The sequence below is a fragment of the Musa acuminata genome, chromosome BXJ1-1, assembly GCF_036884655.1.
Source record: "Musa acuminata AAA Group cultivar baxijiao chromosome BXJ1-1, Cavendish_Baxijiao_AAA, whole genome shotgun sequence".
NCBI lineage: Eukaryota > Viridiplantae > Streptophyta > Magnoliopsida > Zingiberales > Musaceae > Musa > Musa acuminata.
The window spans coordinates 16714113-16732591 of NC_088327.1; the positions used below are offsets into that span (position 1 = coordinate 16714113).

The 18479-nt window shown below is 39.4% G+C and overlaps 1 protein-coding gene across 1 annotated transcript; it reads left to right on the forward strand.

Moving 5' to 3' along the window:
• The first annotated feature begins 16833 nt into the window (after positions 1 to 16833).
• On the forward strand, positions 16834 to 18030 carry LOC135679363 (uncharacterized). The gene has a single exon (XM_065193040.1). The coding sequence runs from the start codon at positions 16834 to 16836 to the stop codon at positions 18028 to 18030; it is 1197 nt and encodes a 398-aa protein (XP_065049112.1).
• Positions 18031 to 18479: the final 449 nt, after the last annotated feature.

Below are 18479 nucleotides of genomic sequence, written 5' to 3' on the forward strand. Positions count from 1 at the left end.
CTCTATAAGCTTTTTGATCAAAGCTTTCTCCCCTTTCATCAATGTCTAACTTAGTGGAGGTACTCATGGGAGTATTGATAGCCTTTGAGCTATCCAAATTAAACCTCTTTAGCAAATCTAAAGCATATTTTGTTTGACTAAGAAAAATAGTATTACTTAGTTGTTTGATTTGTAAGCTTGAAAAGAAAGTTAATTCCCCCATCAAACTCATTTCAAGTTCAAGACTCATACTTTTAGCAAATGATTCACATAGAGATTCATTCATGGAACCGAAAATAATATCATTAACATAAATTTAAACAATAAAAAAATTATTTTCAAAATTTTTGATAAAAAATGTAGTATCGACCTTACCTTTAGAGAAATTATATTCGATAAGAAATGAGCTAAGTCTCTCATACCAAGCCCTTGGGGCTTGTTTCAATCCATAAAGAGCTTTAGACAATTTAAACACATGATTAGGGAGATTATTATTCTCAAATCCGGGAGGTTGTTCAACATAAACTTCTTCGAAAATAAAGCCATTAAGAAAAGTACTTTTAACATCCATTTGAAACAACTTAAAATTATTACTACTAGCATAGGCAAAGAGCATCCTTATAGCTTCTAATCGTGCCACAAGAGTGAAGGTTTCTTCATAATCGATACCTTCTTCTTGTTTGAAACTCTTAGCCACTAATCTAGCCTTGTTTCTAACCATGATACCAAATTCATCTTGCTTGTTTCTAACGACCCATTTAGTACCAAAAACTAAATTGTCATTTAGCTTTGGAACAAGCTTCCACACCTCATTTCTCTCAAATTGATTCAACTCTTCTTATATTGTGATGACCCATGAATCATCTTTCATGGCTTCATCAATGCATTTAGGTTCAATTTGAGAGAGAAAAGCGGTATTGGCATAAAAATTCTTAAGAGAAGAACGAGTTTGAACCCCTTTCGATGTGTCTCCTATAATTAGCTTCTTAGGATGAGTATCTACATACTTCTATTCCTTCGGTAAAAAAAGTTCGGAAGAAGATGCATCCAAGTTGCTAGATGGAGAAAGAGATTCATTTAAATTCAAAGTATCAAAATTAATATCATCATCGAAATCATTTTTTCTTAGCTTTAAAAATTTCATTAAAAACAACATAAATAGATTCCTCTATAACTAAGGTTCTTTTATTAAAGATGCAAAAAGCCTTTGAAATAGAAGAATAACCAAGAAAAATTCCTTTATCGGATTTTGCATCAAACTTTTCTAAGGTATCTTTTTCATTCAAAATAAAATATTTACACTCAAAAACTTTAAAGTATGAAATGTTTGGCTTTTTGTTGTTACACAACTCATAAAGAGTTTTGGAAAGTAATGGTCTTACTAGAACCATATTCATAACGTAGCATGTCGTATTTATAGCTTTGGCCCCAAAATATTTGGGTAGACTATATTCGTTTAACACGGTTCTAGTCATTTCTTGTAAGGTTCTATTCTTTCTTTCTACTACTCCATTTTGTTGGGGATTTCTTGGAGTAGAGAAGTTGTGGTTGTATCCATTATATTCACAAAATTCTTAGAAATCATGATTTTGAAATTCACCACCGTGATCACTTCAAATTAACGAAATCATAAAACCTTTTTCATTTTGAACAAATTTACAAAACTTAGAGAAATACCTAAAGCAATCATTTTTGTATGCTAAGAAGTAAGTCCAAGTATATCTACTATAATCATCAACAATAACAAAGGCGTATTTGCTACCTCCTAGGCTTGATATAGCAATTGGTCCAAACAAGTCCATGTGGATCAATTGCAATGGTCTAGAGGTGCTTATTTGATTCTTTGGTTTGAAACTACTTTTTATTTGTTTTCCTAGTTGACATGCATCACACACATTGCCAAAGCCAAGCATCATCATTCAAAATCGAAAAATACATTTCATTGCAAAGATCATTAATCTCAATAGTATATACGTTATTTTGTTTTAGTGCAATCATATATGTGTTTTTATATGGTTTTTTAATAATGCAAGCATTAGATTCAAATTTAACGATATATCCTTTATCACATAATTGACTATTGCTCAAAAGGTTATGCTTTAAGCCATCAACCAACAACGCATCTTCAATAAAAAGGTTGGATTTGTTACCTATGGTTCCTTTGTCAATAATTTTACCCTTGTTGTTATCTCTGAAGGTGACATATCCTTCGTCTAGGCTAGTGAGCTTAGAGAATTGAGATGGATATCCGATCATATACCTTGAGCATCTACTATTAAGGTACCATCTCTTGCTCGTAGCTTGTGATAGTATATTTTTCTACAAAAAATGATGATTTTTAGGTACTCATTTGACCTTGGGTGTCTCAAAAATCGATTTACATATCTTATCATGTTGCATTGAGTCATTTGAGGTTCTTTTAGGAACCCAAATCAATCTATGTGGACTATATTTCTTGAATGAACATTTGTACGCAACATGTCCAAGTTTGTAATAAAAGTTACATTTGGTGTGAGGTGATACATGCAAGGTAGGGCCTTTGATAAAGGTGGTTAGATTTTGATGAGAGCTACTCACAAATCCTTTAATAGAGGAGGAAATGATGTATCCAGTTTCAAGTCATGTTGCCCTTCTGCAAAGCAAGTAGAAATACGTTCTAGTGAATTATTGGGCTATATAAGTATTCTTTCTACTTTCATAAGTAATCTTTCTACTATCCGGTGTGATTCGCGCTGGATAGCTCAGCAGATATAGTAGTTCCGGTGTGATTCTGACTCTTAAGTTTGATACCTGAATTATTCTCCTCTGTTTTCTACCTTCCGGTGTTCTTCTTACTCGTACATTTGATACCTGAATTCTTCTCCTCTGTTTTCTAGCTTTCCTTCGGTAGTTGCTTGGCCCGTTCGAACTAGCTGCCTTTTTTTCCCGGTAGTACTGTTATTGTTGAATCCCAGTTTCCCCTGGCTTATGAAGCACTACTTGGCCTACCTCTTTTCCAGTGTGAAGTAACTCGGAACTCCACCTTTAAGACTGCCCTTGCCTACCTATCCTCTGTAAACTCACACTTAATTCTTATTTGCTTCAGTCGCCTCATTCATACCTGCATTCTGACTTGAACTTATGGACATGCTATATAAGGATTGAATTGACACCCCGACCCGAACTCCTAGAGATCAGAGTCCCATAACTTCCCTAGCAGACTCGTATTCAACACAATAACCTCTCTCATCGACAACACTAGCACCAAAAGACACTCTCCTTGAAGACGAAACCGGAGATTGAATAACCTACACTCAACACCAGGGGCCAAGCTACTATAAATAGGGGTTCTGAATCCTCTCTGGTGCTAGGCTGGATTTATAGACTTGGTTGGTTGGTTGGACTTCTTCCTTTCGAGGTTCGGGGTAGAGATCATACGAATCTATTTCTATTCCTATTCTTGTGTTTGTCGTATAGAGAGATTCCTCTTCTTCTTGGCGCTTGACCAAGTCGAGTAGTAGAGTTCGGGGAAGAAGATGGTACTGGGTTCGAGGAAGAAGAAAGTAAAGGTGCTGAAAGCCTCCGTATTTGTCTCTTCAGCAGCAAGCGATAAGTACCAACTTGCGTAAACTGATTGGTCCAACAAACTACTACTCTTCGCCTCTCTCGACGGTACCTGTATTTAATATAACTCATAGTCCTGTGTTCGGAAACTCCAAAGTGAGAATGGAATGTTGCTGTTATGTTCGAGTGTTCTCCTATAGCCTAGTGCGAGTAGAAAGGAAGCTACAAGTAGGGAAAGGAAACAAGGGATGAAAGGGATGCCGTATAGAACAGAACTCGGTAATTAGATAAGATGCTGTTTCCAGTCCTGTTTCTTGCTACCCAATTGATTCTCTCTTACCGGCCTATCTTATAGTAATTGACACTCTAAACAAAACTCCAGTTAGCGCGCAACAAATAATTCAACAACCAACTTTCCCTTTAGACTTGTTAAACATGGAATTTCTTCTTCTTGCGTAGAAGATCTGATTGCCCCCACCCCAACGTTAACTAATTATTTCGAGCTTGTTTGTTTATATAAGAAAGGAATATTACGAAAACTGATTCTATACCCACGTAGCGCTGAACCACTTAGATGCGATGTGCATTCAATTCTTAAAGCAACAGAATGAGCAGTGTGAGGAAATGATGTATCTGTTTGTTTGGAAAGTTTAGTTCTTGGCTTAACGTCTTTTTTTTTTTTTTTTTTTTTTTTTTTTTTTTTTTTTTTTTTTTTTTTTTTTTTTTTTTTTTTTGGAATGTGATCCTTATTGGCAATGATCATATTCAAGGACTTACTACCAACCTTAAATTTCTTCAAGATTTCTTTGAGTAGCAAGTTTCCTTTTGAAGTATTTCTAATTCATGGCATTTTATGCATGGAGCTAAGCTATTTTCATGCTCAATTTTTAGTTTATCAAAATTGCCAATAAGAGAAGCATGTTCCTTTTTCAGAGAGTTATACTTTTTACTCAAGATTCTATATTCATCAAACAATTCATGAAAAACACTTAAAAGCTCATCGAAAGATAAATTTGCATCTAATGAACTTGTTACCTCATCTTCAATAGCCATTAGTATATAGTGAGCAACTTACTCAGTGTAGGTTGGCTCCTCTTCTTCGGATGCACTTGAGTCATCCCATATTGCCTTAAGAGAGCCTTCTTCTTCTTTGGTTGCTTCCTCTTTGCTTGGGGACATTCACTTTTGAAGTATACCGGCTTCTGGCATTCATAAAATATCATTTGTTCTTTCGTAGGTTCAAATTTATTTTTAGTATTATTTTTAAATTTATTTTTTTTTATGAATCTTTTAAACTTCTTTATTAAGAGTGCCAAGTCATCATCATAATCATCATCACTTGAATTTTCTTTCAAGTAGTCTTCTTGTGTTCTCAGTGTCATATCCTTCCTATTCTTTGGAATGGTGTCCTCAAGCTCTTCATGAGCTTTACAGGTCATCTCATAGGTCATTAGTGACCCAATTAGTTCTTCAAGAGAAAAATTATTTAGATCTTTGGCCTCTTAAATGACTGTTACTTTGGGGTCCCAACTGTTCGGAAGAGATCTTAAAATTTTATTAATAAGTTTAAAATCCGAGAAACTTTTACCAAGTCTTTTTAGACCATTGACGACATCTGTAAATCAGGTGTACGTGTCTCCAATAGTCTCACTCGGTTTCATTCGAAACAACTCATAAGTTTGCACTAAAAGATTAATTTTTTATTCCTTCACTCTACTAATGCCTTCATGAGTCACTTCGAGTGTGTGTCAAATATCAAAAGTTGATTCACAAATAGACATACGATTAAACTCATTTTTATCTAAAGCATAAAACAAGGCATTCATAGCCTTGGTGTTTAAGGCGAAAGTCTTCTTCTCCAACTCATTCTAATCATTTATTGGAAGAGAAGACTTTTGAAACCTATTTTCTACAATATTCCATAATTCAAAATCCATTGAAATTAAGAAGATCCTCATTCTAGTCTTCCAATATGTGTAATCTGTCCCATTGAACATGAGCGGACATATAATTGGATAACCCTCTTGGATACCGAAAAATGTCATTTCTCTTGGGTTTTAAACTAAATGAGAGTGAACCTTGCTCTGATACCAATTGTTAGGATCAAGAGTGGCACTAAGAGGGGGGGGGGGGTGTGAATTAGTGCAGCGGAAAACTTTTTCAATTTCAAACATCTTTGTTTCGATTAAAATCGATTCCAACGAAAATGGTAACGATTCAATCCGTTTCGAAGAGAAATTGAATTTGAAAGCTTTCGTAAAAGTGTAAGAGAAGATTAAAGAGATTTGTGTTGAATCTCGGATTTTGATGATGAAGTCAATTGTCATTTGTTGTCTAATCTATGTGTTGAGATAAGTGTGCAGGATTAACTACGATGAAAGTTAAACATGCAGCAGGAGTTGCACCGGAGTCAAGACAATGATCACGTTGGGAGTTCGAGAGTTCGACGGAAGTTCGGACAGTCGTTGGAGGTTCTGCAGGAACAAATCCGAGAAGTCCATAAGCTTGCCAAAAGAAGCTCGTCGGAACTCGCCAAGTGGATCGTCGCAAGTCCAGGAGTTTGCCGGAAGTCCGCAGGAGCATCACCGAGGGTTCATCGGATGATCGACGGAAGTTCACCGGAAACTTGCCGGAAGAAGCGATTGACGCACCGGAGCAAGCTGCAGAAATTGTCTTAGGATTTATCGTAGTTAGCACAATGATTAAGTTGGAAATGGGAGGTGATCCCATTAGCTTAATCTTGGGGCAATTGGGCCCTTGAAAAACCCAAATTGGGCCGAATGGATCTACCCATTCGGACCCTAATTGCTGTAGGAGGTGCAACCGCCCAAGCCAGGAGGTAGCACCGCCTGGGCTAAGTCTCCCAGGGAGACTGGGCGGTGCAACCGCCCCAGCCAGGAGGTAGCACCGCTTGGGCTCAGTCTCCGAGCGAGACTGGGCGGTGCAACCTCACTTGACAGGAGGTAGCACCGCTTGAGCTCAGTCTTCGAGCTCTGGCAGGCGGTGCAACCGCCCCAGTCAGGAGGTGCAACCGCCTGAGCTCGGTCTTCGAGCTCTGGCAGAGAGGTGCAACCGCCCCTGACAGAGGTGGCAACGCCCAGAGGCTCAGTCTTCGAGCTCTGCCAGGCGGTGCAACCGCCCTAGTCAGGAGGTGCAACCGCCTGCTCCCGGAATTTCGGGAATTGACAGTTTTGAGCTCCAAATTTGAACTGGGTTGGGGCCTATAAATACCCCACCCATTCAGCACTGAGAAAACAACTAACACTCGAAATCTTCATCTTTTTCTATGATTCTTAGAGCTCAAAATTGTTGTAAAGGCCAAAAGTTCTCCTCTCTCTGTTCTTCAAAATTTTGAGTTGTAAAGAGAGGAGAGAAAATTTCTGTAAGGGTTGTCTCCTAAGCCCGTCAAAATGAGTGAAACTGTAAAAGGGTGGTTGGCCTTCGCCTATTGAAGGAAGGTCTCTAGTTGACGTCGGTGACCTCGTCGGTGGAGGAAGTCAAAAGTGGAGTAGGTCAAGATTGACCGAACCACTCTAAATCTCGGTTTGCATTTACTTTGAGCATTTTATATTTACTGCAAACCTCCTAAATAGCTACTGCCTTCTGCGCTTTTACGAACGAGTTTCTACGTTCAGAACTTTTCGAATCTGCGTTTAGATGTAAATCGACTTTTTCGTACGATCATTACATTTCAGTTTACGTTTACGTTTTGATTTCAATCATAACTGCAAACTGCCTTCTGCGCATTTATAAAACGTATCTCAAAGTTCAGTATCCTCAAAATTGGCATTTAGACATAAACCGGTTTTATCATACGAACGTCGCATTTCAGTTTGCGCTTGCATTCTGATTTTTATCATAAACTGCAAATTACCTTCGTAGATTTACCTTAACATCATCTCACTTAATCTTAAGTTAAAGTAATCATAGAAGCGGCTTTTACATCGAAATCGTTTTTATCAAACGAACGCAGCTTTCGATTTTAATAGTGAAAGATTTTCGCTGCACTAATTCACCCCCCCCCCCCCTCTTAGTGCTCTTGATCCTAACAATTGGTATCAGAGCGGGGTTAACTCTCAAACGGATTAAAACCCAAGAGACTTATGCCGGAAACCAAGAGGGCCATTCTATTACACGTCCACCCATGTTCAATGGGACGGACTACACCTATTGGAAGACCCAAATAAGGATCTTTCTTATTTCTATGGATTTTGAACTTTGGAATCTTGTCGAAAACGGTTTTTAGAAATCTTCTCTTCCAATGATCGATTGGAATGATTTGAAGAAGAAGGCTTTCGCTCTTAATGCAAAGGCTATGAATGCCTTATTTTGTGCACTTGATAAAAACGAGTTTAATCGTGTTTCGATTTGTGAAACCATATTTGATATTTGGCACATACTCGAAGTGACTCATGAAGGCACAAGTAGAGTGAAAGAGTCAAAAATCAATCTCTTGCTACACTCTTTTGAACTTTTCCGGATGAAACCGAGTGAGACTATTGGCGACATGTTTACCCATTTCACGGATGTTGTCAACGGTCTAAAAGGACTCGGAAAAAGTTTTTCGGATTTTGAGCTCGTAAATAAGATTCTAAGATCCCTTCCTAAAAGTTGGGATCCTAAAGTCACTGCTATTCAAGAGGCGAAAGATCTAAACAACTTCCCTCTTGAAGAACTAATTGGGTCATTAATGACCTACGAGATGACTTGCAAAGCTCATGAAGAGCAAGAAGACATCCTTCCAAAGAACAGGAAGGATATGGCACTTAGAACTTCAGAAGACCACTTGAGAGAAAACTCAAGTGATGAGGATTGTGACGATGACTTAGCACTTCTAACAAGAAAATTTTAAAAATTCATTAAAAGAAACAAGTTTAAAAATGACACAAAAAATAAACTTGAACCCAAAAAGGACCAAGTCATTTGCTATGAGTGCAAAAAGCCGGGACACTACAAGAGTGATTGTCCCCAAATCAAAAAAAGAACACCAAAGAAGAAGGCGCTCAAAGCAACATGGGATGATTCAAGCGCATCCGAAGAAGAGGAGTCCAACACCGAGCAAATTGCTCATTACGCCCTAATGGCCATCGGAGAAGAGGTAACAGATTTAATTGATGCAGATTTACCTTATCATGAATTATTAAATGCTTTCCATGAATTATTCGATGAATGTAAGACAATTAGTAGAAAATACAAATTGCTAAAAACGGAGCATGATAGTCTTATTTGTAATTCCGATAAGTTAAAAGCTGAATATCATGATAGTTTAAGCTCATGCATAAAATGCCATGATCTAGAAACTCTCCAAAAGGAAAACTTGCTACTTAAGGACACCTTGAAGAAATTCGAGGTTGGTAGCAAGTCATTAAACATGATCCTTGCAAACAAGGGTCACGTTCCCAAAAGAAGTGGAATTGGATTTGTGAGAAGTCCTCACCAAAATCCTACCACCCTCATAAAAGGCCCCATCTTACATGTTCGACACCAAAGCAAATGCAACTTTTGTTGCAAATTTGGACACAAGACGTATCATTGTCCATTCAAGAAAATTAGTCCAAACAAATTGATTTGGGTTCCTAAAGGAACCATGATAAATTCTATGCAACATGATAGACAATGTAGATCTATTTGTGAGGCACCCAAAAGCAAATGGGTACCTAAAAATCATCCCTTCCTGTAAAAACATTAAAAACATAAAAATTTTAGGCTAGAGCAAGAAATAATATTCTGCTCCTTGATTCTCGATATTCATGACCCAAGATCCAAAAAGGAACTCGCAATGTTCTCTAGCCTAAATAACAGATGGAGATTATAAATTTAAAATCACAAATGCGATTTAGATACAACCTTATTTGACTTAGAAACGTATGATTCCCAAATTCACATATCCTCTGGATTTTCGAACCCATCAATTTCATCCGTTCATAACCTTCGAATCCAACTTTGTATCATGAAGTGACTAAGTTTGTCATGAACCTGCAAGGCTTACCAACTTGAACAAACTATCACAAATATGTATATGATATTGAGAGTATGCACGTTAAAAGATCTATCTTGATTATGCAAAAGTCCTTGCCTTCAAATGAAAACTCTTACGTAATTACGTAAGTAAAGTTGATTGCTCTGAATGAAAATTCTTCTCAAGATAAAAAACTCTCAGATCAGATCACACTGATCAGAACAAGTGCTCACCGCCTGCAGGCGGTGGCACCGCCCCAGCTGGAGGTAGCACCTCCGGTTGTCACGTGTTGCAAGCGGTTGCACCGCCCCAACCAAAGGTGCAACCGCCCGCAACTCTGCCCTTTTTAACCCAAGCTAGGGCCGGCGGTGAAACCGACCCCAACTCACTCCCTTCCCTCCTCTACTCTTCCAAGCCTCCTCCATCCCCATTTCTCCCCTCTTAGCATCCCAAATACCCCTCATTTCGAAGCAAAACATCAACAATCCTTCCCTCTCTTGAAGATCTCACTAAGGTACTCTCTAAGAAGCCCTATTTTTTTGTTTGATTCATTTACTCTTGCTCATCACTATTCTTCTAAACAGCAGTAGTTATGGGATCTAGAAGATCCTCAAGGGACAAAGGAAAGAGGGGATTAGTAGAAGATTTTGATCTCACCCTTTTCGATTCAAAATACCATACTGAAAAATTTTCCTCTTTCGAACTTAGGAGTGTCAATAAGGGAAAATACGTAGATTTAAATGAACTAAGAGACTTAGAGACAATCCAATGGTTTGCAAACTTAGATCTACTTCTAATTTTGTAAATTAACGAACCCATCTATCCAAGACTTGTTAGATTGTTTTACAACAACATACAAATAGATGAAGAAAGAATGTCCACCTATCTTTTAGGACAACACATCTCAATTACGGATAGATTCATTTGCGACATGATAGGCATTCCCATGAAAAGTAGAGGACTTTACTTTAGAGGATCATGGGATGATGAAACTGTTGGAACAACATATGTTGAAGCCTTAGGAACAATTTTTGCCAATCCCAACTTAGCATTTGTTCCTAAAAGTTGTGAACATCTACTGCCTCTAAACACTAAGGTACTTCATCATATCCTAACTAGCATCATTCTCCCTAAACAATACCATCATGATGAAGTAAGCCAATTAGAATTAGGAACTATGTATTTGATCATGAAAGGACATGACATCTGTCTTGGTTATCTTATCCAACAAAACATGTTAGAACTATCTAAGAAAGACATGATGCTCCCATATGGTGGTATAATCACTAGAATAATGAAAGCCTACGATATTCTAATACCACCGGAAGAAGAAGTAATAAAAGTAGATAGATTTAGCATAATAAATAAAAATATACTTCACCGATTAAGATGTTTTTATAGAAACGGTAACTGGGTTAGAATGCCAAGAAGAACTGATCCCCCTCAACCTGAACCAGAACCGGAAACACCAGTCTTTAGGAGTACCCAATCTCCTCCGATCTGTCCCTTTGAGGAAACACATCCATTTGAGCAAACTCATACATCATCTGTCGAGGATATTGGGATTCGGATGGACCGATTCGAATAAAGACAAGAACGGCTTGAATAACGACAAGATCAAATCCTATCTGAGCTGCAGCAAATTCATCGTCAATTTGACTCCTTGTTTAGGCACTTTAATTTTTCACCTCATGAATGAGCTTGTATGAACACAATCATCTGTTGTTATTGTAAACTCCTTATGTTACTCACCATAATGTGCTTTGCCTTGATCCTTGATATGGTTACCTGATATATTTTGAGCATATGTAGAGTTGTAAACATCTATCGTGGTAAATATATGCCTTGTGCCTTGTGGTAAATATAAACTAAATGGTTATCTCGGATTTTATATTGAAACTAAAAGCTTTGAAAACCTTGTGCTTTGATTTCCATGATAAATATAGTTTGAAAAAGTGATATACCAATGCAGTTGATAAGTCATTGTCATTGACACTAAACATCAACTAGCCGATATTTTTACAAAACCTCTAAGTAAAGAACAATTTGATTTCATAAGAAGAGAATTAGGAATGTTGATATGTCCGAATACATAAACTAGTCTTTCGGACTTTATTGAATGATCATATCACTTGACTGCCATTACATGCCTAAATAACATGTTGGAAATTATGTGTTGAATACAAAAATGTTTTGTCTTTTGATTGTATTTGAAAATCTGTAGCATAGTTTTATCCGAATGCATGAAAGAGTTAATTTCATTTTCGGATTCGCTTAACAATTGGAATGCTAAAAATCGGATTTTCTCGTACACTCTTATGAAAAATATTTTTTTGAAATGGATTTGATAAAATGATTCCATCTTGAAATATGGATAATAGTATTTCTATTTACAAAAATTTGTTTCACATATCTTGACTCAAAGCAAACTCAAAAATAGCATGAATCAAAGCAATCAACATATCATGTTTTTCTTTATGTGCTTGAACAATTAATTTCCTATCAGTTACTATTGGAAATAACATGAATCAAGTAAAGGCATGAAACAATCATTGCACGTATACTCAAAATTTACTTGTATTGTTCTCCTGATATCACAACTGTCATGCTTTTTGTTGATGACAAAGGGGGAGAAATATATGAATTGATGCTATAAACACTGATGCTATAATTATGCCATGCTTACATCACCAAGAGATATATGAATAAATGCTATGATTTGCATTATGCCTTGTATCGTGTCAAGATATCAAACAAAAAACTTGCATCGTAATTTTACGAGTTGATATCTTACCGTGTGATGAAATGCAATACTTGCTAAAATATTTGAAATGTGTACTTGAAATGTGTACATCATGTAATGATATCAAAATCTTACTTCACAGTTTTACATGCTGATATCTTACAATATGATGAATTGTTACAATTACCATCATTCAAACTTGTAATGTAAAATTTGAAAATGAATGTCAAGCCTTGACATCATCTTCAGAGAGATACATCATGATAGGAATCATGATGGAAATATTGATAAGTTCAAATGATTTTAACTTATCAATATGTCTCTTGAATTCTTAAGGTTTTGAATTCAAGAATGACTTATCTCAAGTATGGCATATAGACAGGGGGAGTTAAGGTTAACTCCATTATCAATTGATTGTCATCATCAAAAAGGGGGAGATTATTGAATCTCGGATTTTGATGATGAAGTCAATTGTCATTTGTTGTCTAATCTATGTGTTGAGATAAGTGTGCAGGATTAACTACGATGAAAGTTAGACATGCAGCAGGAGTTGCGCCGGAGTCAAGACAATGATCACGTTGGGAGTTCGAGAGTTCGACGGAAGTTCGGACAGTCGTCGGAGGTTCTGCGGGAACAAATCCGAGAAGTCCATAAGCTTGCCAAAAGAAGCTCGTCGGAACTTACCAAGTGGATCGTCGCAAGTCCAGGAGTTTGCCGGAAGTCCGCAGGAGCATCACCGAGGGTTCATCGGATGATCGACGGAAGTTTGCCGGAAACTCGCCGGAAGAAGCGATTAACGCACCGGAGCAAGCTGCAGAAATTGTCTTAGGATTTATCGTAGTTAGCACAATGATTAAGTTGGAAATGGGAGGTGATCCCATTAGCTTAATCTTGGGGCAATTGGGCCCCTGAAAAACCCAAATTGGGCCGAATGGATCTACCCATTCGGACCCTGATTTCTGTAGGAGGTGCAACAGCCCAAGCCAGGAGGTGGCACCGCTTGGGCTAAGTCTCCCAAGGAGATTGGGCGGTGCAACCGCCCCAGCCAGGAGGTAGCACCGCCTGGGCTCAGTCTCCGAGCGAGACTGGGCAGTGCAACCTCTCCTGACAGGAGGTAGCACCGCCTGAGCTCAGTCTTCGAGCTCTGGCAGGCGGTGCAACCGCCGCAGTCAGGAGGTGCAACCGCCTGCTCCCGGAATTCCCGGAATTGATAATTTTGAGCTCCAAATTTGAACTGGGTTGGGGCCTATAAATACCCCACCCATTCAGCACTGAGAAAACAACTAACACTCGAAATCTTGATCTTTTTCTATGATTCTTAGAGCTCAAAATTGTTGTAAAGGCCAAAAGTTCTCCTCCCTCTGTTCTTCAAAGTTTTGAGTTGTAAAGAGAGGAGAGAAAATTTCTGTAAGGGTTGTCTCCTAAGCCCGTCAAAAGGAGTGAAACTGTAAAAGGGTGGTTGGCCTTCGCCTATTGAAGAAAGGCCTCTAGTTGACGTCGGTGACCTCGTCGTTGGAGGAAGCCAAAAGTGGAGTAGGTCAAGATTAACCGAACCACTCTAATTCTCGGTTTGCATTTACTTTGAGCATTTTATCTTTACTGCAAACCTCCTAAATAGCTACTGCCTTCTGCGCTTTTACAAACGAGTTTCTAAGTTCAGAACTTTCCGAATCTGCGTTTAGACGTAAATCGACTTTTTCGTACGATCATTACATTTCAGTTTACGTTTACGTTTTGATTTCAATCATAACTGCAAACTACCTTCTGCGCATTTATAAAACGTATCTCAAAGTTCAGTATCCTCAAAATTGGCATTTAGACGTAAACCGGTTTTATCGTACGAACGTCGCATTTCAGTTTGCGCTTGCATTCTAATTTTTATCATAAACTGCAAACTGCCTTCGTAGATTTACTTTAACGTCATCTCGCTTAATCTTAAGTTAAAGTAATCTTAAAATTGGCTTTTACATCGAAATCGTTTTTATCAAACGAACGCAGCTTTCGATTTTAATAGTGAAAGATTTCCGCTGCACTAATTCACCCCCCCTCTTAGTGCTCTTGATCTTAACAATTTGCAGTAATGTAAATTGTACAAATGAAAAACAAACCAGGATTTAGAGTGGTTCGGTCAATGTGACCTACATCCACTTTTAGATTCCTCCTCCGACGAGGTCATCGGCATCCACTAAAGGTTTTCCTTCAATAGGTGAAGACCAACCACCTCTTTACAGCGCTTTATCCTTTTTACGGGTTTAGGAGAGAACTCTTACAAGTCTCACTCCTCTCTTGAATGATCTCAACACTTAGAAAGGGAGGAGGAGAACTCTAGCACTTTTACAACTCTTTAATACTTTAAAGACTCAAGATTATGCCAATACTTTCATGTCTTTTCATACAGAAAATGGTGAGGTTTTTATAGGCCCTAATGGCTTCAAAAATGGAGCCAAAAAGTTTCTTATCTTGGATTTTCTGGGTACTAGCGGTACTACCGCTTAACACCTGACATTGGGAGGTACTATCGCTCAGTATAGGCGGTACCACCGCTTGATAGAGCTTGGAGACCGAGCTCTGGCAGTACCACCGCCTGACAGGGGCGGTACCACCATTGGTAGCATTAACTACCAATGGTACCATCACCCAGTCTGGGTGGTACTACCTCCCAGACCACTTGGGAGACTAGGTCTTCCAGGCGGTGCCACCGCTGGTCAGAGTCCAGCAACCTAGTTGGGCCTTGTATTCGACCAAAACCATCCTAGCTCCGAGCCTAGTTGGTCCCCTAATAGAGTTGATGGGATTACCTCCCAAATCAACTCTAGTTATCGTTCTAACTATGATTAAGGTAAGCATGGTCCGGTACATCGATTTTTCACTTGACGATCCTCCGGCGAACTTCTCGGCAAGTCTTCCGGTGAGCTTCTAGCGAACTCCTGACCAACTCTCGGCTAGTCTTCCAACGTGCTTCTGGCGATCTCCTGACGAGCTTTCGGCGAGTCTTCTAGCATGCTTCTGGTGATCTAATGATGAACTCTCAATGAGCTTCTAGTATATCGTTCGAGTTTTCAACTTCGGCCCATCATCTGCTTTACGCCTTACTGCAATCGTAGTTAATATTGTATACTTATCTCAACTCATAGATTATATCAAATAATTTATCAATTGATTTCATCATCAAAATCCGAGATTCAACAGTTATTTGAGATCTATAAATACCTCAATTATTCCTTCTTGGATAAGCAAGAAAAAGAGTAGAAAGAAGAAAAATTTACTTGAAAAAAAAAGTATAAATTCTCTTAAAGTATAGAGTCATTTCTTTCTATTGTTTAGAAGTTCTTCTAAAGGTAAAAGAGATGTTTAAGTATAAAAAAGACACATGTAAATGATCTCTCTTAAACTTGTGAAAAGGAGAAAGAGTTATAAAAAGGTAGTTGACATTGAAAGAAGATTGATAATGAAGGTCGGTGGCCTTGAATAAAGAAGAATCAAGAGTGGACATAGGTTGGGACAACCGAACCATTACAAATTGATTTACAGTTTTATTCTACTTTTCATTGCTATTACTTTCTGAGTTAATTGGCTAGTTTACTTACTCTAAGTTAATTATTTAGTTCACTTACTCTAAGTCAAACATACTTTCGTTATCAATTTTTATCAAATGAAAATTTTAAATTCGAGTTTTTCTTGAAATCACTAATTCACCCACCCCTTTTAATTTTGTTTACGATCCTAACAAGTATGAAGGGATAAAATGAGCTAATGTTGGGTGTCATTGTTCTAAAACTAGAAAATGGTGTGATTGCAAATATTATTGATTCTAGAAATCTTAAGACAAAGTAGTTTAAGTGACAAATAAAGCTTTTGATCATCCTTGATGGATGCCCCAAAATTTTTGGGGCTTCTACAACTAGAGATGGTCATATATATCGCAAAAAATTACTCTTATACCAAATATTTTTTATCTATTAACCAATCAAATTATCAAAATGTGACCAGAAGAAGACACCTCTAAAATGAATTTACAAGCAAATTCTGAGAGTAATAAGATGGACAGCAAAGCCATAGTTTTTTCTATCTATGTCATCTTTAATTATTGGTATAATCCTAAACCAACTTAACAAATACCGTAGCTAAGATCAGTCCGATCAATTAGGATCTAAAGGTTCGGATTATTCCAAGTTGCTTGCATTTTATATAAATAAATAGGTACTAAATTAGAACTTTTAACTTTTGACAATTTTTTCGCTCAACTACTGTTTGTGCATCTGCCAATATGCTCTGTTTCAGGCAATCCCAAGAACGAAAAGCGCTCACATCGGCTTCCATACCATGTGAGAGAGGCACGCAAACGCATAGGCGAACCGTTCGGTGCCGGCCACGTACTTATGTTGACATAATCTGGACCCCTCGTGTCCGCATTCTGCTCCTCTCTCTCTCTCCCCGACGCCTCGTATCTGTTGATGCGTTTCATTTCGTACCTGTTGAACCACAACCGCCACGCACACTACCTTTCCCTGTGACTAACCAACCAAGAAGATTCCAACAGAAAGGATTTAAAGGGGCGGAAGAGACGTCGTTGTCGATTAAGATCGAGATCGAGATAGGGAGACGCACGATGGCCGACGAAGTCCCAAGAAGAGCGATGTGGGCCGGGCTTCGCTCGCAGCTCGTCAAGCTCACGTCCCAATTCTTCACGAGCGTCGACGACTATCTCCGATTCCGCGCCGTCTGCAAGTCGTGGCGCTCCGCCGTCGCCCACCGGCCCGATCACCTCCCCACTCAGCTCCCTTTCCTCCTCGTCGTCTCCACCTCCGAACCAAGAATCGGACCCGCCTTCCGCCTCACCGCCGCCTCCGCCGGTAATGTTCGCCCGCTACCTAACACAGCCAAAATGTCCTGCATTGGCACCTCCTTCGGCTGGCTTATCCTCATCTGCATGAAAGACCGTTTGATCAACCTATTCAACCCCGTTACCGCCGAGGACATTCGGCTTCCCTACCTTGCTGGTCTTTCGTTAACTGATGAGGTGTCGGCTGCTGGTTGGCCCTTGATTGTCATAGAGAAGGCTGTATTATCCTCCGATCCCACGCTCGACCGGGAATTCGTGGCGGTCCTCTTCACACGCGCAGTGAACATTAGATGGTTTACGTGGCGCCATGGTGACGAATCATGGACGGCAGACGCGAATCCTTCGGTGCAACTTACGTCACGGATGCGCGACGTCGTTCCCTACGGCAACCGGACACTGTGCGCGATATACGGAAACAATGACTACTGGGCGGTCCTCCAGGTTGACCCAGGCCCGCCGGGGAGGGCGACGATCGCCGCATGGTACCCCATGCCGTCCTGCGTGCCGCGCACTTATCATCCCACCTACTTGGTTGTATCGGCTGGAGAACTGCTGCTGGCTGCGTGCCATTACAACAACAACGGGACTGCAAATTGGAAGATCACCCTCAGATTCCGTGTCTTCAGGCTGGAGCCAGGCGGCATAAGCAGGCCGGCGGTGGCCGTCGAGGTGGAGGATATCCACGACCGTATATTGTTCTTGAGCCCAAGCTCGTCCGTGTCCGTCAGCGCTGAGGACTTCTTAGGGTTCCACGGGAATGCCATCTACTTCGTCGCCAAAGATCAGCGTGAGGAGATTCAAAATAGGCGGGTGTGGTTTGTCTCGGTCCTGAGCTTAGAAAGTGGTGAGACCACCAGGGTTGTTGATTCGAACATGCCTGATCAGAAGAGGCTAAGGTGGCGGACGCGGTTGTTGGACGTCCCCCGATGGGTGCCGCCCAATCTGCGCAGCTACAACCGGTGATGGTAACCCAACGCCTGCTCTTTTTCACTGGTGAAGTGTTCGTCTCTCATTTCCCTTGTACAGTCAAATCTGAGCAACGAAATAAGCAATGAAGCCATTGAAGTTTCTTCTTTTGCACTATACTTCTCTCTCAAAAACTGACCCGCTAAGGCGTCGTGTCATCATTAGAGCCACAGAACATCACTAACCAAGTTACACCATTAGCTTTTCTGGAGGGTCATGGGTCCAACACCGAGGGTAGAACGCCAATTAATAGTAGGAGAAATAAAATAGGGAGATCTTTGATAAACCTTGAGTCAGAATGTGCTATATAAGAGTGAAAGAATATGCTCCACGAGAGAGCAAAATCTTAGACGATGAGAAGTTGAGGTTTAGTTAGAGTTTAAAAGCTTGTTTTCTCCCTCCGTCTGTTATTGCACAAGGAAAACGAGGAAATCATTCTTTATAAT